Below are 24,249 nucleotides of genomic sequence, written 5' to 3'. Positions count from 1 at the left end.
GTCTGTGGGACCATGTGCTCCCCTCCCCTCCTGAGTCCCAAAGAACGAGAAGGAAGCCGGCTGGAGCTGTAGATGCGGCATTTATCCAGGGTTCAGCAGATGGAGAGGTGCGGGTCGGACAGCAGGCTTCATTCCTTGTGCTGAGGGGAAAAAGGGTGGCTCAGTGAACTATACCACCTGCCCCCCCTCCCCTTGCAGAAGGCAAGGTGGTGCCCCAGGCTGCCCCTTACCTTAGGGCCCAGGGCATCCCGAGTCCGTGCCCTCAGCTTGTTGGCCTGGGTTTCTGCCATGTCTGCCCGCTCCTCCGCATCATCCAGTTCATGCTGGGCCTTGCGATACTTGGCCAGGTTAGTGTTTGCCTGTTGCTCCTGGGGGCACAGGCAGGCTGGGTCACCCTTTGGTAACCGAGATGGTCAGTCTGGTCCCACCCCATCGCAGAAAGGGTCCGGTTTCTCTTTGTCTTCCACTATGCTCCCACCACCACTACCCATGTTCCTCTACCCCCTTCACCTGCACCCACAGCAGGAAGGAAGGGGTGGTGACACCTCTTCAGAGGTACCCATGTGCCAGACCTGGGCCAGAAGGGGAAAGCACATGGGGTCTCCTCAGAGACAAAGCTGGGTCTCACCTCTTGTTATTAGAGCTGTGAGAAACACTCTTCCCGCTGGGACAGGAGGGTCACGAGCTAGGTCACTGCCTGCCTACTCACAAAGCCAACACTGGGAAGCCATGTCCAGAGGTGGAATAGGGCTGACAGTTGCTGGCCTCTTGCCTGGGATCAGCTTTGAAGTTGGGTTCCACAGGCGTCCTGACCTGGTAGTACCCGACCCCCGGGGTCCAGACCCAGTACACTCACCGCCTCCTCAAACTGCCGTTTGTAGCTCTTGACCTTGCTCTGCAGCTTTTCCACCAGGTCCTGCATGCGAGCCAGGTTCTTCCTGTCCTCCTCGGCCTGCACAGGTAGAGGGGACTCAGGTCTTGCCGGGACCAGACCAGCTTTTGTGCCGCCCCTTTAGAGGTGGACCTGTCACCCACCTGGTACGCAAGCTCCTTGACCCGGCGCTCATGTTTCCGCACCCCCTTGAGGGCCTCGGCGTGCTTCTTCTGCTCAGCGTCGAGCTCAGCCTCCAGCTCCCGCACCTGTGAGCAGCAGGAGGTGGGCCTGATGCCCTGAGCCTGCCCTCGCACTGCCCACTGTGCAGGGGAAGGATGGGAACACCACACGCACCTTGGCCTCCAGCTTCTGCACCTGCTTCTTCCCACCTCGGAGGGCAGCTTGTTCTGCCTCCTCAAGCCGTGCCTGTAGCTCCCGCACCGTCTGCTCCAGTGTCTTCTTCATCCGTTCCAGGTGTGCGCTTGTGTCCTGCTCCTTCTTCAGCTCCTCGGCCATCATGGCCGCCTGTCCAGGGTGAGATGGATGGTCGGGGTGACTGGCCCCAGTGGAAGTCCCTTGGGCTCTGTCCCCTCCACAGCTCCAGCCCAGCCTCACGTCAGTGATGGCCTTTTTGGCCTTCTCCTCAGCTTCCCGCCTCTCCTGGGCAGCCTCCTCCACCTCTCCGCTCAGCTGGGCCAAGTCCACCTCTAGTTTCTTTTTCTGGTTCAGGAGGCCAGTGTTCTGGGGGGAAGCAGAGCCTCAGTCAGCCAGTAGGCAGCCACCCTACGCCTCCCTGTGAATTGCTGCCCTCACCTGTGAATGCAGGAGGTTGAGGCGCTCGGTGGCCTCCAGCAGCTCCTGTTCTGCAAGCCGCCGGCTGCGCTCTCCCTGCTCCAGTGCAGCTCGCAGCTCTTCAAGCTCCGTAGCCAGCAGCACACCCCGTCGCTCCAGGGCCTGTGCCTGCTCCCGGAGCTCAGCTGCCAGCCGCTGCTCCTCGTCCCTCCCTGCCTGTTCCTCCTTGAGTTGGGCCTGTAGCAGCCGTGTGGCTGCCTGTGCCTCCGTGGCCTGGCGGGTGGCATGGCCCAGCTGCAGCTCCAGGTCATTGAGGTCACCCTCCATCTTCTTCTTGAGCCGCAGTGCCTCATTGCGGGCCCGTGTCTCTGCATCCAGGGAGGCCTGCAGGGACTCCACTGCCCGCTGGTGGTTGCGTCTGTGGGAGGGAGAAGACAGTGAGAGTCTTGTCCATCGAAAGCAGGTAGGCACAGCACCACACCTGCTCTTATAAATGCCCAAGGAACACTGGAGACATGAACCCATTTTGGGAGTAAGTGACACCCCTCCCTGATTTCAAGCCCCATGTGACTTCCTGTTCCCCATCAGAGTAAGTTCACAGACAAGAGTGAGGCTCTGGAGCAGACCGATGTTGGCTGAACTCTGGCTCCACCCTGACTGTGTCCCTTGAGCAAATCCTATAGGCTCTCTGACGTTCACGCCCAGACTGGACAATAATCCTGACCTGAGGAAGCGTTGTGCGAGGCACAAACTAGTGTCCCTGCCAATCTGTGTGCACAGCAGGGGCTCAGCAAACACTGCTTTCCTTCCTTTTTCCCACTCGGGTGGCTGGGCTGGGAGGGGCCATTAGCCCTGAGGACAGGTGGACCCATGGGAGTGGTGGTGGGTAGGATGGCCCTGGCCCCCATACCTCAGGTTAGTGCACTCCTCGTCCTTCTCTGCCAGCTTCCGGTCCACTTCCGCCTTGACCTGGGATAGCTCCAGCTGGATCCGCAGGGTCTTGGTCTCCTCCAGCTCCAGAGCCCCCTGGGGTGCAGAGTAGGCAGTGTGGGCCCTGGGGCCCTGAGTGTGTCTTAAGGGAGGAGGGAGGCCAGGGAAGCAGTGGGTCGGTATCCACCCCACCCCTGTGCCAGCCTCTGACCTCGGCCTCCTCCAGTGCGGCCTGGAGCTCACTCTTCTCCCCTTCCAGTGCCTTCTTGGCTTTCTCCAGTTCCTGGATGCTCTTCCCACTGAGGCTGACATGGTCTGTGAGCTCACTGATCTCCTCTGCAAAGTGGACAGGGCACTGAGAGGCCACCTCAAAGCTCATGCTCCAACCCAGGCTGCATCATTCACCCCTAGTTCCAGGGTGACTACTCCAGGACACGGTGTGTGACCCCAGGGACTCCCAATGACCCCGGAGCAGTTCTCTGACCCTGGGCTGGGTCGTACCCTGAAGGTTCTTGTTCTCCCGCTTGAAGGTCTCCAGGGCCTCCAGGGCCTCCTCGTGGCTGTGCCGCAGCCGGAAGAGCTCAGTGCCCAGGCTGCGAGCCTCCCTCTGGGCTGCCTCTAACTCCCGCTGTGTCTCTTCCTCCTGCCGCCGCCGCTCCTCCAGTGCCCGCTCCAAGTGCCGCTGCTTCTTGTCCAGGGCAGCAGCTGCTGAGGTTGCCCGCTCCAGTTCTAGGGTCACATCCTCTGACTCTGTCTGCAGCCGCAGCTTGGCCTTCTCCAGTGATGAGCACTTGGCGTGTGCAGCCTCCACACCCTCCTCTGCCTCCTGCAGCCTCAGGGCCAGCTTCTTTCTAGCCCCGGAGCAGACAGGGTATGACTATGGAGCCGAGCGAGGCTGGCAGAAGCATGGCCCCCACATCTCACCTCTCCCCATCAGGGCTCAGAGGCGCAGGTCACCCTGTGTGGTGATGGCCTGGCCAGCAAGGCACTTACTTGGCCTCCTCCAGCTCCTCGGTCCTCTGAATGGCATCTGCCTCGTACTTGCTCCTCCACTGGGCCACCTCCGCGTTGGCCTTGGACAGCAGCCGCTGCAACTCGGCCTGTGCCTCGGCCTCCTCCTCATGCTGCTCTCGCAGGAGGTCACAGTCGTGCCGCAAAGCCTGCACGGCGTGGGCCAGCGCATTCTTGGCCTGCAGGGACCCCAGTAACCTCAGTGTCAGGCCTGGCCAAAGGCCCTGATGCCCACACTGCCCTCTGTGCAGCCAGTGGCCAAGCCCACCTTGCTCTCCTCCTCCAGCTGCCTCCGCAGTTCCTCCAGGCTCTGGGTGGCCGAGGCCTTCCCACGGCTCAGCTGGCTAATCAGAGACTCCTTCTCCTCGAGCAGGCGGCTCAGCTCCCCTGCAGCCAAGGGGTGAGGCAGCACGTCAGGCTGGCAAAGGCAGCACTGAGGCCCTGGGATGGCCCATCTGAGCCCCTGACTCACCGTTCTCCGTCTGCAGCCGGCCACGCTGGGTGCTCGTGTCCGCCAGCTGCCGTTGCAGCTCCTCCACCTTGATCTTGGCCTCACTCAGCTGATCCTCATAGGTCCGACACAACTTCTCTGCACTGGCCTGAGATCCAAGGTCAGAGGTCAGGACAAGTTTGTGAATTAGAGGGCAGGATATACGACTGCCAATCAGACAGGGACCTGGAATGGGGAACTAGAAGGCTAGACATGGCCCAGGAATCAAAGCGAGAACAGGGCCCCAAGTTCAGAGAGATTCCTATATTGCTTAAAAGATGGACATCAGAAGTGAGAAGGTAGCCTTGGCCGGGTAGCTCAGTTAGAGCATCATCCCAATATACCAAAGTTGTGGGTTTGATCCCCGGTCTGGTCATATATGAGAATAATGCATAGAAAAGTGGAACAATAAGTCTATGTTTCTCTTTCTCCCCACCCCCCTTCCTCTAAAAATGAATACGTAGATAAGAAATTTTTTAAAGTGAGAATGCTGGACTAGTCCTGAGGCCAGTGGGTCTGAATGAAGTTGGGATACTAGAGTCTGAAGTCAGGTAGGGACAGAGTCCAGCTGTCAGGATTAGGTGGTACAAAGGTCAAGGGTCAAGGTTGGTTGCTGAATTCAGGACAGAGTTCGCAGGTCAAGGGCTAAGTTAGAATTGGACGTTGGGTCAAAAATAACCTGGAGTCAAGACACTGAGTTTCAGAGTCAGGGTTTGAGGTCAGGACTGTAGTGGGATTGGGGTTAGATGCCAGGTGAATGGGTCAGGGATCAGGATCTACTGGGTTCAAGATTAGTGTGGGGTCAATATTGGCATGGGGTGGTCAGGGTTCAGCATTGGCCTAGAGTCAGGATAGCTATGGGATCAGCGCCTAAGGGGTCAGGTAAGGATGCTGAAGGGGGGTCAGAGGTCAGGGTCAGGAAGGAGGCAGACACCTTGCCACGGGCCAGAGTCTCCACACTGGTGCCCAGGTCATCCACCTCCATGCGGAGTTCACTCTTTTCTTTTTCCAGCTTCTGTCGCACCCGCTGCAGACTGTCCACCTGCTCACCCAGCTCGGCCGCGCTGTCTGCCTGCTTGCGCCGCAGGGCAGCCACTGTGGCCTCGTGTCGCAGCGCAGCCTCCTCCAGTTCCCGCCGCAGCCGCCCCAGCTCAGCCTCGCGCTTGCGAGACCCCTCTCGCTGCCCAGCAGACGCACCACCTGCCTCCTCCAGCCGCTCACTCAGCTCCTCCAACTCCCGGGCTGCCTCCGCCCGCTGCTTCTCCACACGGGCCCGGGCCGCCCGCTCTGCCTCCAGCTCCTCTTCCAGCTCCTCTGCCCGAGCCTGGGGACAGCGGGAGGCAGCTGTCACCTCTGTAAGCCTATCACACTGGTCCCCATCCGCCCCGTCCCCCACACACCTGCAGCTCCTTGATCTTCTTCTGCAGCTGCGCTCCAAGGAGCTGCTCGTCCTCCACCCTCAGGTTCAGCTGACTCAACTCAGAGTCCTTCCTGGAGGCCACAGCAGAGCATGAGCCTGCCCTGGTCCTAATTTCCACCAACCTGCCTGTCCCCCCCCCCCCCCCCAGCACACACCCTGCACCCAGAGCAGCCCTCGGTGACCTCAACCCTGCCTTCCCTCTCAAGCCCTGGCCTCAGAGCCTGGTCAGGGCACTTGGTCCAGGGAGGACAGGACACTGCCACCAGCACCTAGTAACCCCCATCTCAACCCTCCATGTTCAACCCCTGCAGTCATGTGGAACCAGCTAGAGTCCAGGAGTGAGAGCCGGTGTAGGCTCAGGAGGCCCCTGCTGGCCAGGGGTTGGTCTGCTGCCCACCCCAGGCCTACTTTTTGAGCTTCTCCTCCAGCTGCTGCTTATCCTGGGCAGCATCTGTCACTGACTCCTGTGTCAGCTTCAGGTCACCCTCGAGCTTGCGCTTGGCCCGCTCTGTGTCCATGCGCAGCTTCCTCTCCTGCTCCAGGGAGCACTCCAGCTGTGGGATGGGGGGCGCAGACCTGCTCAGCCACCAGGCCCAGCCAGGCACCCTCCCGGCTTTCCCAGTACCACCACACAGCCCTCTGCTGTGCCCGACTCACGTCTTCCACCTGCTGCTCCAGCCGGAGCTTGGCCTTGGCCAGTGCGCTCACACGGTCCTCCTCAGCCTGCAGGTCACCCAGGACCTGCTGGTGGGCCTCCTGCAATGCCTTCTTCTCCTTGGTCAGCCGAGCCACCGACTCGTCCAGTGCTGCCATCTCCTCCGTCAGGTTCTTCACCTGTGCCAGGGCCAAGATGGGGATGTCCCTCCCACACTCCGGTCTGAGTAGCCACCCCTTCCAGTGAGCAAGCACGTCACTTCACTCAGCCTCCTTTTTTCATCCCTAAGGGATGACAGTACCATCCTCCCTGAATGAACGCCATGGAGCTGTTGAAAAGGTTCAATGACAGGCAGTATGCGAAGGCACCGGGAGGTACAGAGCTGGGAGCTGGGGTTCCTGCGCTCAGGGAGCTTGCCATCCTAGCACCTACTCACGCTAGGCCCTGTGGTAAGTGCTAGCAGACTGGTTACACAGGGAATCCTCACCCACCCTAATGGGGTAAGTGCAGCCACCTGCCCGGGGCTCCACAGGGGCCTGGCAGAGCCAGGAGTGGGACCTGCAGCTGCTGGCCCCACCTTGTTCTCAGTGGCTTGCTTCTCCTTCTCGGCTTTGGCCAGAGTTAGCTCCAGGTCATCGATGTCCTTCTTGAGCTCCGTGCACTCGTCCTCCAGTTTGCGCCGGCGGGCGGCCAAGTCGGCATTCACCTCCTCCTCGTCCTCTAGCCGCTCGCTCAGCTCCTTCACCTTCCCCTCCAGCTGCACCTTGGACTTGATTAGCAAGTGGCAGCGCTCCTCAGCATCTGCCAAGTTGTCCTGCTCCTAGAGGAACGGGAAGGGGCAGAGGGGAGGCAGGGCCAGGTAAACCAGCAGCGGGGCACCAGGCTGGGGCCTAGAGAAGAAAGTTAATTTGTCCATGCAAAGGTTGGACTCAGCTGGGTTCTGGGGACCACGGAATGCCTATGGCCTGCTCTTGGCCCTGAAGGGGCTCAGTGGGATGAGGGCTTAGGTGGAGGGATGGGCAGGGGCTGAAGTGACACCTGCAAGAGGGGAATGTTAGGCTGGGGACAACCCAGAGTGAGGCCCAATCGAGGCCTTCTGTGGAGGTGGGTGGGAGCGGCAGACGTGCGAGCCCTGCACAGCTGTGGAGCGGCTCTGGTATTCTCTCCCACCTCACTGCTTCCTCTCGGCGCCAGGCTGCCTAACGTTGTCCTGCACCAGCAGGTGAGTTTGGTGACCACAGGCCCATCTGTCCTCCCACCTGTGTATCTCTAGAGCTAGCCTGGCATGCAGGGAACACGAAGGATTTGCTGAAGGACAGAATGGCTCTGGGCGTGGGGAGATTCGGGACCCTCGATCCCTGCCATCTGGTTATTACTGTTACCTGCGACCTGGGTTCCCGTGGACCCTTTGCCAGAGAAGGGAGCATGGGTCTGTCTGTTTCAGGGACGGCAAGGAGGGGAGAGCTGGGGAAATGGGGCTCCACTGCAGCTACAGCGGGAAGCAAAGTGGCATGGGGGTGGGAGCACAGGACACGTGGACAGACAGCCTGTGGCTGGGCAGGCTGGGAATGGAGGAGGTGACATGGGCATGAGCCCACAGCCTCATCCTGTGGCCCGTCTGGAGCAGAAGGCAGATCCAGGTAAGGCTTGGGCACTCGGACCACACCAGGTCCGCCCGGGCCAGGGAGCTGGTTGGGGTGTTTCCTTGGAGCAGTCGGGGGTTCATTGTGGCATCAGGTCACTGAGGGAACCCTGCCCTGTCCCCGCCCCCCACTCACTGCCTGCAGCTGCAGGGCCAGGTCATTCTTTTCCTGGGTGATGCTGACGTGTGTCTCCTCCAGCTCCTGTCGCTTGGCCTCTGCAGCGGCCAGTGCCCCTCGCAGCCCCCGTAGCTCTGCCCGCAGAGCCGCCAGCTCCTCCTCGGCCTGTGCCGAGCGCAGCAGCGGCTTCATCTTGAAAAAGAGCTTCATCCATGACCAATTCTTGACAGCATTGAAGGCACGAATGTTCCACTGGATGGTGAACAGGGCATCCCTGGGGAGGGGCAGTAACCGATGACCAGCAGGCTCATAGTGACAGCCCTGGTGTTCCCTGAGCACCTCCCCTGGGGCAGGCTCTTCAGGGTGTGATCTCTTTTCATCTTCCCACACGCCCTCTCAAGTAGGTCCTAACGCCTCTGCTTTGTAGGGAGATTGAGGGAGAGGCCAAGGTCATGCAGGTGCCTACAGGGAGGGGGCTCACAAGCCTTGAATGTCCTGTTGGCCCTTGCAAATGTCCTAAAGACACCAGGAGTGGTAAAGCCACCGGCTATGGGATCAGACCACCTGGACTCTCTCTCATCTCCACCTCCTGCCTTCCATCCCGCCCCCTCCCACTGGCAGCTGTGACAGGATGGCTCTGAATGGAGATAATCACAACACACATGTCTTAGGACCATCCCATCTTTAAACAAGATAATGCACATAAATTCTCCTGCCTGGCATTTAAGTCATAACCACTGTGGGCCAGGCTCTGGGATGTCCCGAAGTGGAGAAACAGGTGTTCTTACCCCAACTTTTGAGGTGACAAAATGGAAGCTGGGAGTTGAGGGGCACAAAACAGAACCTTACCCCTCAGAGACACCCTAACTCCACAGGGGTAATCTGACCCACAAGAGAGATGACTGGGTGCTCACAAGGGGCCAGGCATGATGCAAAGTCTGGTCCACACAAACCCTCATTCAGTTCCCAAAGGGCCTGGTGGTTCCCTGAGTGGACAGTAGTCCCACCAAAACCCCGGTCCTCCATCTCTGTCCACACCCACCTGCCTCCAAGCAGGCGCTGGTACTCAAGGCGCATGAGGCGGCCTCGGCCCCGTGCCTGCAGCAACGTCAGGACCTTGGCCAGACGCTGGTCACGCAGCTCCTCCAGGATGCCCAGAAGCCCAGCCTTGAAAAACACCTGGGTGGGTGGGGCCACAGCTGTAACCTCCACCCACCAGCATGTCTCCTGTCCAGTGTGACCACCCACACCTGAGTCAGCCCTAACTCCTTTGTGCCCTGACCTTGGTGTGGCCAAACTGGTATTGGGTGTGGTCAATGTCCAGGGAGCCCAGCAGCTTCTCTGTGGCCTTCCTGCTGTCCATGAAGGTGTCATCAGGGATGGCACTGGGGTTCAGGATGCGGTACCTGGGACAGCAGGGAGAACTGGTGAGGAGAGGCTGGGCAGGGAGCCAAGGACTGAGGAGGCTGGTGAGGAATGTTCCTGGAACTGTCTCCAGAGCTGGAGCAGAGTTCCAGTGGGACACATACTGAACAAGTTGGCGGGAGGTCGGGGGGCAGTGTGAGACTAGGAGGTAGGAGTGTTCTGCTGAAAAATCTCGGTTCCGTTTAAATGCGTCCAGTAGTGAGGTTCTTTAAGGGGCTGCAGTGCTTACAAAAGGCATGCAGCACTTTCATAGTTGTTTAAGAAGGTGGTATGGTATAGCACATCTCAAACTGAAGGAAAATTTGGGAGAGAATTCTAGCCAATAAGTGCACACATTTGCATGTGTGCACAGAGCCATGCAGGTCAGGTTGGCTGTGGCCACACTGTGAAGGCAAAACCTGAGACACACAAAAGCCTGCACTAGGGGACTGATGAGGAAAGCAGGCACTAGACGATGGGATATTTCCAGCGTGATGCTGCACATTGCTACATAATCATCCAAAGTCACAGGATGTAAGGCACTGAGAGACCCGAGTGCCAACTGTGGACTCAGGTGGTGATGATGGGTCCGTGCAGGTTCAGCAGTGAACCTGTCCTACCCGGTAGGCGATGTTCAAAACGGGGGAGGCTGTGCGTGTGCGGGGATAGGGAGAACATGGGGAAGTCCTTCCTCTTAATTTTGCTGTGAACCTAAAACATCTAAAAAATAAAGTCATAATTAAAATTTAAAAAAGGGTGATGATACAGACTTATTCCTATTGATAAGGAACAATCTCCAAGACATATGGTTAGCCCGATCCGGCGTGGCTCAGTAGTTGAGTGTCAACCTATGAAGCAGGAGGTCATGGTTCGATCCCGGTCAAGGGTCAAGCACATGCCCGGGCTGCAGGCTCGATCCCCATTGGGGGTGTGCAGGAGGCAGCTATCAATTATTCTCATCTCCCTCTCCCTTCCTCTCTGAAATCAATAAATACATACATATATTTTTAAAGACATATGGTTACATGAAAAAACAACCCACAGACTCGTGTGTGTGCACATGCACGGGTCCACGTACAATATTTGTACATACATACGTCAGCGTGGAGGGCCAGTTACTTCTGGAAGGGGAGGGAACTTAGGCTGCTAGTGGCCCAACAAAACCGAACTGAGGAAGGGAGGGGAGGAGATAAAGCTCTGACTGGGTGCTCACGAGGGGCCAGGCATCATGCCAAGTCTGGTCCACACAAACCCTCATTCAGTTCCCAAATCTGCATCTAGCTCTGCCTAAATGCAGACTAAAATCCATTCTCACCCAGGACTTCTCCTCTAGGACATCACTGGAGACATTTCAAATAATTGTGTTCAAAGTAGGGACCAATCCACTATCTCCCCAAAATAAAAAACCCTGTTTTGGTATCTCAGTAAACCTACAACCAGCTTCCCAGTTGCTCAAACCAAACACCTGGGAGTCACCACCCTTGTCTTTTCTTTCTTATTCTGTATCCAAGGCCTCAGCCACCACATCTCCCACTGGACTCCTGCCCAGCCGCCTCCCCAGTCACACTGCATCCTTCCAGGTGACAGGAACTGTCTGTCTGACTCTACAATGTGTGCCCTTCTCATCCCCTCAGGCTGTTGCCTCCACCAGGGTGGAGGGCAAGCGGAAGGTGGCTGTGTAGGGGGAGCTGGGGAGGAGCCAGGGCTGGGGCAGGAAGACACCCACCGTTGCCGGAAGTCGGCGTAGAGCAGCCTGTTGGGGAATCCTTGGCGGCAGATCCGGATCCCCTCCAGGACCCCATTACAGCGCAGCTGGTGTAGCACCAAGAAGGCATCCATGACCCCTAGACGGGTGGGAGTTAAAGGAAAAGGTCAGAGGTCTCGTGCCTCAAAGAAAGACCAACAGTCCATATGGGGGGCTCTGCGGAAGGGAAAGATCCAGCTCCCAGTCCACCCTGGCCCCTCCCTTCAATGTTCCCCACTACCACCCACCCAGCCCCAGGGTGACTACCTGGGGTCTTGTTCTCGTTGGGGACAATGCAGCGGACAAAATGAGGCTGTGTGGCCCGCAGGTTGGTCATCAGCTTGTTGAGGTTCTCCTGGAGGTGGGGAGAGGGGAGAAGGCACACAGGGCAGGGAGGCAGAATTGGAAACCGCAGTGGATCAGCCCGCTAAGGGCTGGGGGGCAGGCCCCTCCACGTGCCTCCACACATCTGTCACTCTTTCCTGTGACCCTCTGCCCTCTTCTGCTTGACTGGGTCCTGTCACCACAGCCTTCACTCCCCACCCAGGCCCCTCAGGCCCCCACTTCACCCCCCAAACCCTGCCCAGGCAGCGTGGGGACGGGAAGCAGCACAGACTTGCTGTGATGTTCACGTGGAGAGGAGTTAAACATCACTGCAAGTCTTAACGGCCGCCCGCCCAGGGTGCAGGGGACAGATCAGGGAGCGAGAACGGGCTGGAGGCCAAGGGGTGAGGCCTGCACAGGCCCAGGCTGGGCCTCACCTTGTGCAGCTGGGACACCGTCTGGAATGATGCTGCCTTTTTACGCTTCTCTTTCACACCAGACTTCGGGGGCTCGGCTAGGAGAGACATGGGGACCAGTCACTCCAGGGACATCACTCTGAGTCCCCACAGAATGGCAATCCAGTCCCTTGGCACGTACTGGAGCAGGAGCCTGCATAGTTCTCGTAGAGGGTGGCCAAGAGCTTATTCTGCGACTTTTGGAAGATGGGGACCACTGTCTCATTCAGGGGATCCTTGTTTTTCTCCAGCCAGCCCACGATGCTGTAAGGCACCTGGCGGAGATCAGACAGGTGCTGAGCCAAGGCGGAGAAACCCAGAGGGAGGAGAGTGGTCAAGAGCCGGGGTTCCAATAGGCACCTACCACACCCGCATAGTGGACCACCTCAAAGTGGGCCTGGTATTTGCGCTTTTTGTCAGGCCTTGGCTGCTGGAAATTGGGCGACTTCCCTGCGTGGTTATCATAGAGCTTGGCCCGGAAGCTGGCATCGGAGGCCTTGGGGAACATGCACTCCTCCTCCAGGATGGACAGGATGCCGAGCGGCTGGGGACAGAACAAGATTGAAGGACCTCCACGGCGCCAGCCCATCCTCCGGGAGCCCCCCCTTCAGAAGCCTTTCCAGATGCCCCACGGCCACCTGCTCAGAGGGCAGAGACCATACCTGCACCCAGGAGCCCCGTCTTCTAAGACAGAAGAACACTTTGGTCTCCATCCCTCTTCTGCACAATTCAAGCTCTGAGTTGTCCTCTTTGCTTATGAGAACTGCGCAAACTCACAAACTGGCATCTTTGTACCCATCAGCCCCCAGCTCCATGATCTCACACACACTCACAGGTACAGTAAAAAAAAGCAGCCGAGTTCAAATTTTGGCTTCCTGGGTTCAAACTTACTAGCTGTGGGGCCCTTGAGCCTCCCTAAGCCTGTTTCCTAACCTGCAAAGTGGGGAAATGCATAATATGTGCTGCTTTAACAGTGAAAAACAAACAAAAACTGTCAACCACCTAAATAAATGTCCAACAGGAAATTCCAGAAAGGCATTGTCTGAAAACCATCTGCTGCATGAACTACTGTGCCTTCTTCGTTCAATGTTCAATGTTCAAAACCCATTTTAGAGAAAAAGAGGAGACCTGAGTCTGTCTGAGTGAAAACCGATGCCCAGGACACAAGACTTGGAGGAAACTAACCAGAGGGCCAAGATTCTGGTTGTGTGGGGGTTGGGGAAACATTATTTCCCCTTTACTTTTCACTTTTCTAATTTTCTGATTTTTCTTTCTCCCATTCTTTGCACAATGGGGAGATTTATATAATGTTTCACAATAAATAAACAAATAAGCAAACATCCTACTCCTCTCCCAGGGCAGTTCTGAGGGTCCAGTGAAATTGTGGCTGCAATAGGACCTTGTGAACTTCAAAACTGTGTCCACCCATGAGGGGCTATTGTCAACAGTGCTGGGATGCACACTCACATTGCTCACACATAGTCACCAACATGCTTTTACAGTCTCCAGCACACCTATCACACACATGCACGCATTCCCGTTCATGGCATGTACAGAGACATAGCCAGAGCTGTACACAGGCACACGCTCACTTCCACGCACACACACACTTACATGCACACTTGCACATGCTCACTCACTGCACCCACACCCTCCCCGCTGCAGTGAGCTTGCGCCAGGCTCCACCTTCTCGATGAGGTCGATGCAGGGCTGCAGGTCCAGGCCGAAGTCGATGAAGACCCAGTCAATGCCCTCCCGCTTGTACTCCTCCTGCTCCAGCACAAACATGTGCTGGTTGAAGAACTGCTGCAGCTTCTCATTGGTGAAGTTGATGCACAGCTGCTCAAAGCTATTAAACTGTAGAGGGAGAAAAGAAAGAAAAATAAAACTGCAGAAGGAGGTGCCGGGCTCAGCAGGACAGGGAGGCCCAGAGAAGAACAGGAATGTGTATGAGTTCACCCTGCCCCCAAGCAGAAGCCCAGGCTCCTGCCCCCACCCACCCATGGCCCTGGGTGTGGGCCTGCCCTCACCTCAAAGATCTCAAAACCAGCGATGTCCAGGACCCCGATGAAGAACTGCCGGGGCAGCTTCGTGTCCAGTGTCTGGTTGATCCGAGACACCAGCCACCGGAACAGCCGGTCGTAGGTGGCCTTGGCCAGAGCCCCCACGGCAAACACCACCTGAAGTTGTGGGGATGCTGGGCTGGGACCTGGCAAGGGGAGGACCCTTCCCAGCTGTCCCGGGTCAGCCCTGGTCTGCGAGCAGCTCACCTGCTCCACGCTCTGGCCCTTGGTCACATACTCGTTCCCCACACGCACTCGGGGGTGCAGAAGGCCTTTGAGGAGGTCCCCACTGTTGACTCCCATCAGGTAGGCAGCCTTGTCAGCACCTGGCAGGGCAGGAGGTGGAACCAACCATTAGAACACCTGGGGGCTCAAATGGCCTCAGCCTGGCATCAGGGAGGGAAAGCTAGGAAGGGTCAAATTCAGGGTCAACAGATTGTGCAGCTCAGGAGGGTGAGGGTCTGGCGTTGAGTCAGGGGTCACAATCAGGCCAGTTAAGACTGAGGTCAAAGACTGTGGACAAGGGTTAGGGCTAACGGTCATGAACAGGACTTTGGGATCAGGGCCAGGGCCCCTCACTCTCGGTGCCGTCGGCCTCGGCCTGCTCCTCCCGCTGCTTCTGCTTAAACTTCATGTTTCCGAAGTGCAGGAGGGCACCCACAATCTTATAGCAGGCGCACTTCTCGTCCACACTGAAGCCCAGGATGTCCATGGCATGCTGCGGTGGGGATGGCAGGATCAGAGAAGTCTGGGCTCCTCCAGGGTCCAGCCAAGCTCAGGGCACTGCAACCGCCCCCTGATCTCTACCCAGCGTCGCAGGGCCGCACGCGGCAGGCGCCCGCTCTGCTCCCACCCGACATACGTCAGTGGCCATGAGCTCCTCCCCATCATCCATGTTGTCCACGGTGATGACACCCTGGCTGCAGAAGTGGTAGTCGTAGGGGTTCACAGACAGAAGCAGCATGTCTGGGAACACAGGCGAAGAGGGTGGGTCCAGCTGTGTTCACCTGGCTATCCTCCTACCCCATCCCAGCGTGGTGGGTCCCGGGGGCCAGCCCTGCAGGAGAGTCTAGGGCCCTCCTAGGACTTCCCCACCCCCATGTCCATGGATTCTTTTTTCTATGGTTCTCTGAGGCATGAGCCCGTCCCTATGTCACATTCATCCCTCCACCACTGCTCAGGGCCACCCCTCTGGTCCAGACCCTGTGCTGGGGCACAGCGAGGACCAGACTCTGCCCTCAAGGAGCTTGCAAGAGAGGGGAGCTGGCCTAGACAGAGCCATTGGCCCTTCCTTGGGCTGAGTAGGGTCTCTCTGGCCTCAGGACCACAGGAGGGACAACTTTACAAGAGCAGCGGCCAGTTCCCTGCATGAGAGAGGGCTCAGCAATAACCAGAAGTCCCAGGGAGTGGGAGGGGACAGAAGCGCCTCAGAACAAAGATAGGATGTCACAGACCCCAGAAGAGTGAGGAAACAGACATCCCAGGGCCCGGTCTGATGGGGGACAGGAAGCTCTCCCTCCCTCCCAGTCCTATGTACTCCCACCCTATCCATCCCTGGCCCTTACCCTGCAGCTCTGGCTTCTTCCCTGAGAGGATCTGGTAGTAGACGTGGTAGCCACGCTCTCCGGGCAGCTGGAAGATCACCCGTGACTTCTCCAGGAGATCTGGGAGAAAGGGAGGTGCTGGCCTACCATCTTCTGCACTCCCCAGAGCGGGTCACCCCAATAGGGCTGAAGGGGCAGGGCAGGGTTGTGGGTGAGGGGCAGGGGTGTGTGTAGAGGCACTGCCTATATACATCAGCATGTACTAAAGTGTGTCTCTTGCCCCAGCTGGTTTGGCTCAGTGGATAGAGCGCCGGCCTGCAGACTGAAGGGTCCCAGGTTCAATTCCAGTCAAGGGCACATGCCCAGGTTGCAGGCTTGATCCCATTGTGGGGCGTGCAGGAGGCAGCCAATCAATGGTTCTCTCTCATCATTGATGTTCCTATCTCTCCCTCCCTCGCCCTTCTCTGAAGTCAATAAAAAAAACACATAAAAAATATAAAATGTGTCTCTCCATCTTGCATGTCACAATGTGGGAATGTGTGTGCATCCCCGTGTAACTGTGTGTGGGTATGTGAATGTGGTATCTGTGTGGGGATATTCATTTGTCCATTCTTTCATCTATGCTTTCATTCCTTCACCCACAACCCCGCCTTCCTCCAGAGCAGTGCTGGTGTGTCAGCGTGTGTGTGGGCGGAGCTCCATGTGTCTGCACGTGGTCAGTCGGGGCATGAATTATGCTGTTCCCTGCCCATCACCGTATGTCTGTGCTTATTCATCAGGATCTGACCAGGAATCCCAAGGTGGGGAGTGGTCAGTGTGGCGGACCCTCTGTGCATGTGGCCTGGGCACCTGGTGTCTATGCAGCTGGACTGGGTGAGGCGGATGGGCAACAACCCACAGGCGTTAGGAGGGGCTGCCAGGAAGGATGAGGACTCGATGTGTAGAGTCTGGGGCAGGATGGGCACAGGCCCACCCTATTAGGACCAGAGAAAGGACTGGAGTGGGGTAAGGGCCCAATCACAGAGAGCCTAACTACCAAATAAGGATTTGGGTCTCCATCTTAAGGTGATAGGATCCAGAAAAGATTTCTATGCAGGAACACAATGTGGTCACATTAGTATCCATGCAAAGGTCATTCTGGCTAGAAGCCCCAGCAGAGGAATGGAGGCTGGGAGACCACATGGAGGCTGGTGGAATGTTCCAGGTAAGAACAGGGCCTGCGCTGGGCGGTGGCCTGGGGATGGAAAGGAGTGCCTGAAACAGGCAGGAGCCAAGGACTTGAGGGACGCTCCGTCTGAGCAGAAAGACTCAGACCATGGCCTCTGTCCCGTCCCCGCCCTCCCCGCCTCACCCAAACTCACAGCTGTCAATATCCGAAGATGCCAGCTTCCCCGAGGGACCAAAGTGAATGCGGATGAACTTGCCCTGTGGGCAGGGGTGCAGTCTCAGTCAGAGGGCCCAGCCATGCTGCCCTATCAGCTGAAGGCTCCCACCACCCGTGTCTCCCTGCTGCCGGTCCCGCTCCACCCACCCACCCTTCCCACTGTGGCCACTCACAAAGCGGGACGAGTTGTCATTCCGCAGGGTCTTGGCATTGCCAAAAGCCTCCATAGCAGGGTTAGCCTCAATGATTTGATCCTCGAGGGTGCCCTGGTGGGGTGAGGCATGCTCACTGGCTGGGACCCAGAGCAGCCGCTGTCCCGGGTAACAGCCCATCCCAGACACCTCTGGTTGGGAAGGGGAGGGCAGGTTCCCAGGACCGCATAATTGTTGCCTGCCCACTCACACTGGCCCCATACCTACCCCAGTCTTTGTGGCCAGAAATTGCTGTGGGGAGAAAGAAGACAATGTTAGAGGGTGTGAGGTCTCACCAGGCCAGGGTGACAGTAGTTAGCAGGACAGTGAATGTTAGCCCCACCCCCGACCCGCCTCACCCTCCCAGGACTGTTACAAGAGGACTGCTAGAAAGTAGGAGCAAGCATGGCAGGGGGCTGAGTCTGGGGGAGTCTACAATTAGCAGCCCTTCCCCTCCCCCAGCTGTCTCTGGCCTCTTCCATATCCCATCATTTCCCACACTCCAGGAAGTGGCCCCTGCCCCAAGCGCTAGAGGCTCCTGACTAAAATCCTCTTCAGAGCAACAGCTCAAATGCCCCCGCCTCTAGGAAGGCTTCCCAGATGCTTTATGGCTGGAAGAGATCTCTTTCGCCTGAACCTTCGTACCCTCACCTCCGTGAGCCCTTCACGCCTCTCCTTCGCATTGTGATCAGGCACATCTTCGTGGCGCAGTTAACTTGTACACCTACTATTATTTAAAATGGCCCTGCCAGGTGCCTACTATTACCCTACTTTGCAAATGAGGAAACTAAGGCTCAGAGCTGGGAAGTAACCTACTCAAAGCCACACGGTAAGTGGGAGAGAGAAGGCACTGAGCCCAGGCATCTGCCTCCCACAGCACCCACAGCCACCCATATGTCTCACCTGGAGAGATTATTGAACTGAGAGGATCCCCCCGCACTGTCCTCTCCTAGCCTCATCCTTGTCTTCCCTCCACTCCCCTTTCCTTCTCTTCCCTACCTTGGGTCCTGGCAGCCCGAAAGAGGCCTGCTCCAAAGCCCTGGCTAAGATTGTGTGGAGTGGAGCTCGGGGAACATGCTCTTGCCATTTCCCTTCTGCCTCTGCCCCCACCCCCCAACAATATCTCTGGGGGGACTGAAAGGGAGAGAAAGGAAGAATAGATTCTAAAGTGACAGATACCATGCCACCAGGGGCCTTTGGTTATTCACTCACCTCCAGGGAGCCCAAGACTGAAACAATCCCCCCGGAGATATTGTTGGGGGGACAGAGGCAGGAGGGAAGTGGCAGGAGCCCATCCCCTGAAGTCCCTCCCTGCCCCTACCCTGCTCGCTCTGGCCTCTTTCTACCCCCCATTCCCATTAGAGGACCAAGCCCCAACTTTCTGCAGCATCCTCACATGGGGTTTGGAAAATGGGGTGGGGAGAGGAAGGAGGAAAGAGTACCAAAAAGTCAACAGCAAAAAACAAAACAAAACAACAAAAACAACCACCACCACAACAAAAAAAAAACAACAAAACTGAAATAAAAATAAAAAATCAAGAAATTCAAATGGGGAAAAGAAAAAGGCAAAAAGGAAAAAGACAAAAACTTAAAGTGGAGAAAAGAAAAGAAAATTAGAAAAAGGAAAAACGCCCCAGAATAAAGCAAGGCTCAACAGGGCCAGGAAGGAGGACTGTGAGGGAGGCGGTCTTGGGCTCTGGAAAGTAAAGGCAGCCCATTGGGGAGGCAGATGGGAGAGGAGCATTCACAGAGATCTGGATCACTGGCCTGGGGGCTGGGAATGGATGTTGTACTTCAAAAACAAAAACAAAACACTGGTCCCCCCCTTGTTTCAGAAATTTTCAAAAACCATACAGAAATCAGGGGGTGCAAAACTGTCCCCTACCCCTGCTGTTGGGAATGCTGCCAAGCGCCTTTGGCTCTGGCTAAAGGCCTCATAAGCCTGCTTGTTTGACTGACAGCAGGTAACTCTCTTTGGTGCATGAAAACCAAAAAAATAATCATTTCTTAGCAAAAACGGCCTATTTGGTAAACTCTCTCAAAATATGAAGGTCACCATGTGAGGAGAAAACTACATAAAAAGTTGAGGAATAGCGATGTGGTCCCACCCCTCTGTTTACAGATGGAAACACTGAGACAGGCCTGGGACTGGGTGGCACAGCATAGCAGAGGTGGCCATAGCTTCTTTGGTCAAGCCTTGCTCAGGCCAGAGTCCCCCACTAAGGTGGAAGGCTCAGGCGGGGCTGGAGGCTCTGGGGAATCAACATAAAAAGAAAAAAAAAGGGGGGGGAGGGAGGAGAAACAAAAAGAAAAACAGTGAGCAGCAGTGGTGAGCAGCGCCCAAGTGGGCGAGTCTTACGGCCTTCTTGCCTGGCCCGTCTCCCAGGGCAGCGACGATGGCAAAGTACTGAATGACCCGCTTGGTGTTAACCGTCTTACCGGCCCCCGACTCTCCGCTTGGATGACACAAACATAAGTCACCAATGCCCACCTGGCCACTCTAATTCCTCCCATCCCTCAGTGTCCCACTCCACAAGCAGGGGCCCTCTGCCCTCCCCAACCCAGCTCCCAAGTTAGGACCCCAACTCAAAAAACAAAACCCAGAAGAGATCAGCCCTCAGAGGCATTGAGCTGTTTACAGAGCAGGCCGGTGTCGATAGATCATACCCCCCCTCCCACCCCCGTGAGATGAGAACACACAATGCCACCATTTACTAAGTGCAAATTTAGTGCCAGGCACTGGGCCAAGTGCTTTCTTTACTTGTATTGGCTCATTTAATCATTTAAGCCTTAGAAACAAAGGATCAGAACTAAGACCCAGAGACAAGGAGAAGGTGAAGAGGAGGAAAGGTAGGCACCAGCACCACCCCCATTTTATGCATAAGGAAATGGGGCTCAGAGAAGTTATGTGACTGTCCCTGCTGTGTGCCAAGTATGCACATTAAAATGCTGACTCCTTGTAGCTCTGCATGGTAGGTGGGTAGGATTGTTCTGTTGTTACTGATGAGACTCAGAGGCCTAAGGACATCAGCAGGAAGAAGTGAACACAGAACCTGAACCCCCAGTTCTATCTGGTTTCAAAGGCCTTGCTCTAAAACCAGGCTGCATGTACACACACACTCATACACAAACAATGTCCATGTTGGCTTGGCTGGACATGGACTTGGCATGTAGGAATTCTATCACTTTCCCATGGAGACAAACAAAGGATCAGAAATAAGACCCAGAGATAAGGAGAAGGTAAGGAGGAGGAAAGGAAGAAGAATGCCCCATTCCCCTTAAGCCAAAATCGGAACTCCCAAAAGATCAAGGTGGGGAAAGATTCCAGGCCCTGGAAAGAGGGGCGATCAGGGCTGGTGATCATCTGGTACTTGGGTGTCCCTTTCCTGCTTACTATCCATAACATGTCTACCCAGAATGGGGGCAGAGAACATGCTCTAATTTAGCTTCAGGTGGTAAATTTAGCTTAGTCCTGCCCTAAGCACTTTAGAACCAACCCTGGGATATGATTTTAGTTCCATTCCCTTCCTGCCAGATGGCCAGCACTTCCCACCCCACCCCCAGAGCCGCACACTTACGTGATTAGCATGGACTGGTTTTCTCGGTCTGGAGGAATGGGAAGGATACACAGAAGTTAGCCACGATGAGGGACCAGCCACAGGTGGAGCACACTGGGTATCCATAGCACTGGGGCATGCCCTCCACCAGCCAGAGCCAGAAATGGGAAGGACCAGATAGGACCCTACAGTCCGCAGCCAGTTCCCACTTGGAGAGACAATGGCTGAGCTAGAGTGTCTGGCAGTATCCAAGGGCAATGCAAGTGGAGGGAAGGGGTCCTCTAAAGAAGTTTCCCTGTAGCTGGGGTAGGGGTCTTGGGTGGGGAGAGGAAGAGGAGTCCAGGCAGCCCTTACTTCGCAGCATATCATTGTAGGCGTTATCTGCCACCGCGTATATGTGGGGTGGGGCCTCCGAGCGGCGCTTTCCCTTGTAAGCGGCCACCACGGAGGGCGTATAGACCGGGAGCCATTTGTAGGGGTTGATGGTGACACAGAAGAGGCCCGAGTAAGTCTGAGGAGAAAGCGTATAGATAGGCTGTTGGAGGCCAAGTTCCCATTCCCAGGCCCCAGCCCTCACAAAACTATGACCTTTGCAATATTCCCCAAGGAGCCACTTAACTATGCCACGTGATACCCTCTGTGGCTGCCTAGCCCCGATCCAGCCTAACTCCTGCCCACAGCCATGTCCCCTTCTCCATGGCCCCACTGTGGAGTCTCTACCCTCGCCCCCCACGCTGAAGCCCCGCCACTACACTCCCAGAGCTGAAACTCCAGCCCTGTCTCAGCCATAGCCCCACTTCTACAGCCCCGTGACATCACCCTGCTCCACCTCTAGCCGCCCACTGCACAAGCCCCTCCCCTTCTCCTACCCCCGCCCCACTGCACAAGCCCCTCCCCTTCTCCTAGCCCCGCCCCACTGCACAAGCCCCTCCCCTTCTCCTAGCCCCGCCTCACTGCACACAGCCCCACCCCTTCTCCTAGCCCCGCCCACACTATACAAGGCTCCCTTCTCCTAGCCCCGCCCCACTGCACACAGCCCCTCCCCTTCTCCATAGTCCTGTCCCCAAGGCGCGGCGGCTCTTCCTCTAGCCCCGCCCCTGCTGCTCTGACCCCGCCCCAACCACACACATCCCCTCCACACCCTCGGCCCCTCCCCAGTTCCTGGCTCACGTAGATCATCCAGCGAGCATAGCGCTGGCGTAGGTTGTGCAGCACCGAGGCTTCGTTGAGGTGCGTCATCATGGCCATGTCCTCCAGCAAGTCAAAGCGGGGCGGGTTCATGGGCTGCAGCTCTGCTTCCCGCACCATCAGCATCTGCCAGGGAGGCCATATAGTGGAGTGGCAGGCGGGCGGGAGGGCAGGCAGGTATTCACTGACTTCCACCTCTCACCCCTGTACCCTCCCAGACCCCCTTTCATACAGACAGCTGGCCAACAGCTGCATACTGGGGGGGCGGGGGGGGAGGAGGGGGGCGGGAGGTGGAGGAGCTAACACCGGGGAAAGGGGCAGCCAAACCTTCTGGTCTTTGGTCTCCACGTTGACTCTGCCCCCAGTAGCCTCTGACTTGACCTCAGCCTCCACGTAGGCATCCTGTTCATCAGGTACCCAGACCCGCTTCTTCCCTAGGTTGAGAGTGGCCGAGGCACACTCAGAGGCTGGGGGTCCATCAAGCCATGTCCATAAGCTGTGCCCCTCCCAGTACCCCCTCTGTCAGGACGCAGGAATACCCAGAGCAGATCCTTCCAGACTCAGGCTCCTGTCAAGGCAGAGCTGGGAGGGGCTCTAAGGATCTTCCCAGGGGATTCCCTGATGGGTAAGTCCTTCACTGCCCTGATTACACACTTGGGCTAGGATTCCTGCTTCTGCCACATGTGCCCTGTGACCTCAGGAAAATCCCTCATCCTCTCTGGGCCTTTCCCTCAATAGCAAAACATTGTGGGCATCTCCTGAGGTCCCATATGGAGCAGCCCTCAATGTCAGGCACATAATTCTAAAGGCGACTCCACCTCCTCCATTTCACTGAAGACTCAAACACAGGTCTCCTAACTCTGTGTCTTGTATATCCTCCTGCCTGGCCAGCTGGTCCCAGAGCTTCAGGGAGCCCATATGTCACACTGGTTAAAGGCAGGGACTCAGGCTGCAGACCAGGTTCTGTTCCCGGTCCTGCCACTTACTAGCCAAGTGCTTCAATCAGGACCAGCTACATAACTTGTAGGCCCCGGTGTTAAAGTGCAGACCCCTGGTTAAAAAAAAAAAAAAAGTATTAAAAATTGCAAGATGGGCCCTAGACCGTTTGGCTCAGTGGATAGAGCATTGGTCAGTGGACCGAAGGGTCCCAGGTTTGATTCCGGCCAAGGGCACATGCCCAGATTGTGGGCTCAATCCCCGGGGGGGGGGGGGGGGGGAGGGGGGGCGTGCAGGAGGCAGCCAAATCAATGGTTTTCTCTCATCATTGATGTTTCTATCTCTCTGAAATCAATAAAAATATATTTTTAAAAAATGTCAAGATGGTGACAGAGTGTTAAATCAAACATGAGGCCTTTCTGAGGTTAGTGCCCTTTGCAAATGCAGAGATGGCACACCCACGAAGCTGGCCCTGGCCCTGGTCCCCACCTCCCCAGGTTGTTGAGCTCATGCATGGAAGGTCATCTGCTCTGGGCCTGGCACACAATGGGCACTGCCTATTGTTATTATTGTCCTATGAACAAACCAGGTCATAAATAGTAGTCTTTATTCCTGTCCCTAATAAACAGAGGCTTTGGCTCTATGGAAAGCACTAAAAATAACTCCAGCACAGGTTTTTTGGACATGTGGAAGCAGCCTGCACCCATACCAATCACTCTCACCTCAGAGGCCTCAGGTTCTAGCCACAGACTGCAGCTCTGATATTGTCCCATTTTACAGAGGAGCAAACCGAGGCTTGCTCACAACCGTGATGCACACAGAACTTAGTCTCAGGACCCCAGACTCTAAGAGAAAGGTCCAGGCTAAAGCTATCAGGCCAGAGTGCATGCTCCTTCAGCCCTGAGCTCAGTGTCACCCTCCCCACTCCTGGTCTAAGTCCATAAAGGCTTCTCTGTGGCTGTGGCCCCTCTGCCTTCACTTACCATCCCATGCGACAGTGTGCACCTTCATCATCTCCGGGTAGCCCTGGCGGAGGTAGCGGGCGGACTCCCCGAGTTCACTCACATCCATCATGGTGGTAGTGCTGAGAGGTGGAGGATGAGGGACTAGAAATCTTGGAGGTTTAAGGTGGTCCAAGGCAGCAGACACTGGAAGATGGCAGCGAGAGAGGAACTGAGGGACCAGGGGCCCCAAACTGGGGCATGATCCAACAATCCATAGGACCCAGGTGATTTCCTGGGGCTCCTCACCTCAGCCTCCCTGGTGAGCTCCCCACACACCCCCCCCCCCCCCACACACACACACACATTCAAACATCAGAGCATCCTCTCCCACAGTATGAGGAGACTCATACCAACCCATAGGTACCCTCACCCACTGGCCCACCTGTACCTCCTTCAGCTCCAACCCCAGCCCTGATCACCCACCTCAGTACCACGGTGAGGGCTGGGAGCTGGGCTCCCCCTTTTATTGCCGCAGTCAAGGTCAGCGCGGAGGAGAGCTATGTCAGCAATCTCCACGTGTCAC

At 56.7% G+C, this 24,249-nt stretch overlaps 1 protein-coding gene across 5 annotated transcripts; it reads right to left on the bottom strand.

The window, feature by feature from the left end:
• Window positions 1-2: 2 nt before the first annotated feature.
• On the bottom strand, window positions 3-23,967 carry MYH7B (myosin heavy chain 7B). Of its 5 annotated transcripts, XM_079783990.1 has the most exons (40): window positions 23,706-23,967; window positions 22,114-22,220; window positions 21,769-21,912; window positions 20,953-21,109; window positions 20,620-20,647; window positions 19,401-19,497; window positions 17,270-17,293; window positions 17,024-17,116; window positions 16,828-16,891; window positions 15,488-15,586; window positions 14,785-14,888; window positions 14,502-14,640; window positions 14,130-14,248; window positions 13,890-14,039; window positions 13,546-13,716; window positions 12,224-12,403; window positions 12,002-12,134; window positions 11,842-11,918; window positions 11,348-11,435; window positions 11,063-11,180; window positions 9,215-9,338; window positions 8,975-9,111; window positions 7,951-8,206; window positions 6,750-6,992; window positions 6,175-6,351; window positions 5,926-6,071; window positions 5,498-5,588; window positions 5,032-5,421; window positions 4,080-4,206; window positions 3,876-3,994; window positions 3,590-3,786; window positions 3,098-3,447; window positions 2,808-2,932; window positions 2,577-2,692; window positions 1,688-2,084; window positions 1,490-1,615; window positions 1,229-1,399; window positions 1,036-1,140; window positions 857-952; window positions 114-368 (listed from the first exon to the last, which is right to left on the bottom strand). In XM_079783990.1, exons 1-40 carry the CDS (start codon window positions 23,794-23,796, stop codon window positions 129-131), a joined length of 5,916 nt encoding a protein of 1,971 aa, XP_079640116.1. In that variant the 5' UTR covers window positions 23,797-23,967; the 3' UTR covers window positions 114-128. The 5 variants fall into 5 exon arrangements, with proteins under 5 accessions (XP_079640115.1, XP_079640116.1, XP_079640114.1 ...); XM_079783989.1 differs by lacking the exons at window positions 19,401-19,497; window positions 20,953-21,109; window positions 21,769-21,912; window positions 22,114-22,220; window positions 23,706-23,967 and having other exon boundaries at window positions 3-140; window positions 231-368; window positions 1,229-1,615; window positions 13,890-14,248; window positions 20,620-20,759; XM_079783988.1 differs by lacking the exons at window positions 19,401-19,497; window positions 20,953-21,109; window positions 21,769-21,912; window positions 22,114-22,220; window positions 23,706-23,967 and having other exon boundaries at window positions 13,890-14,248; window positions 20,620-20,759.
• Between the last annotated feature and the right edge of the window lie 282 nt (window positions 23,968-24,249).

Source organism: Cnephaeus nilssonii (genome assembly GCF_951640355.1).
Source record: "Cnephaeus nilssonii genome assembly, chromosome: 11".
NCBI lineage: Eukaryota > Metazoa > Chordata > Mammalia > Chiroptera > Vespertilionidae > Cnephaeus > Cnephaeus nilssonii.
Note: the sequence above shows the minus strand (reverse complement) of the source record. Positions and strands in the feature narration are given on the sequence as shown.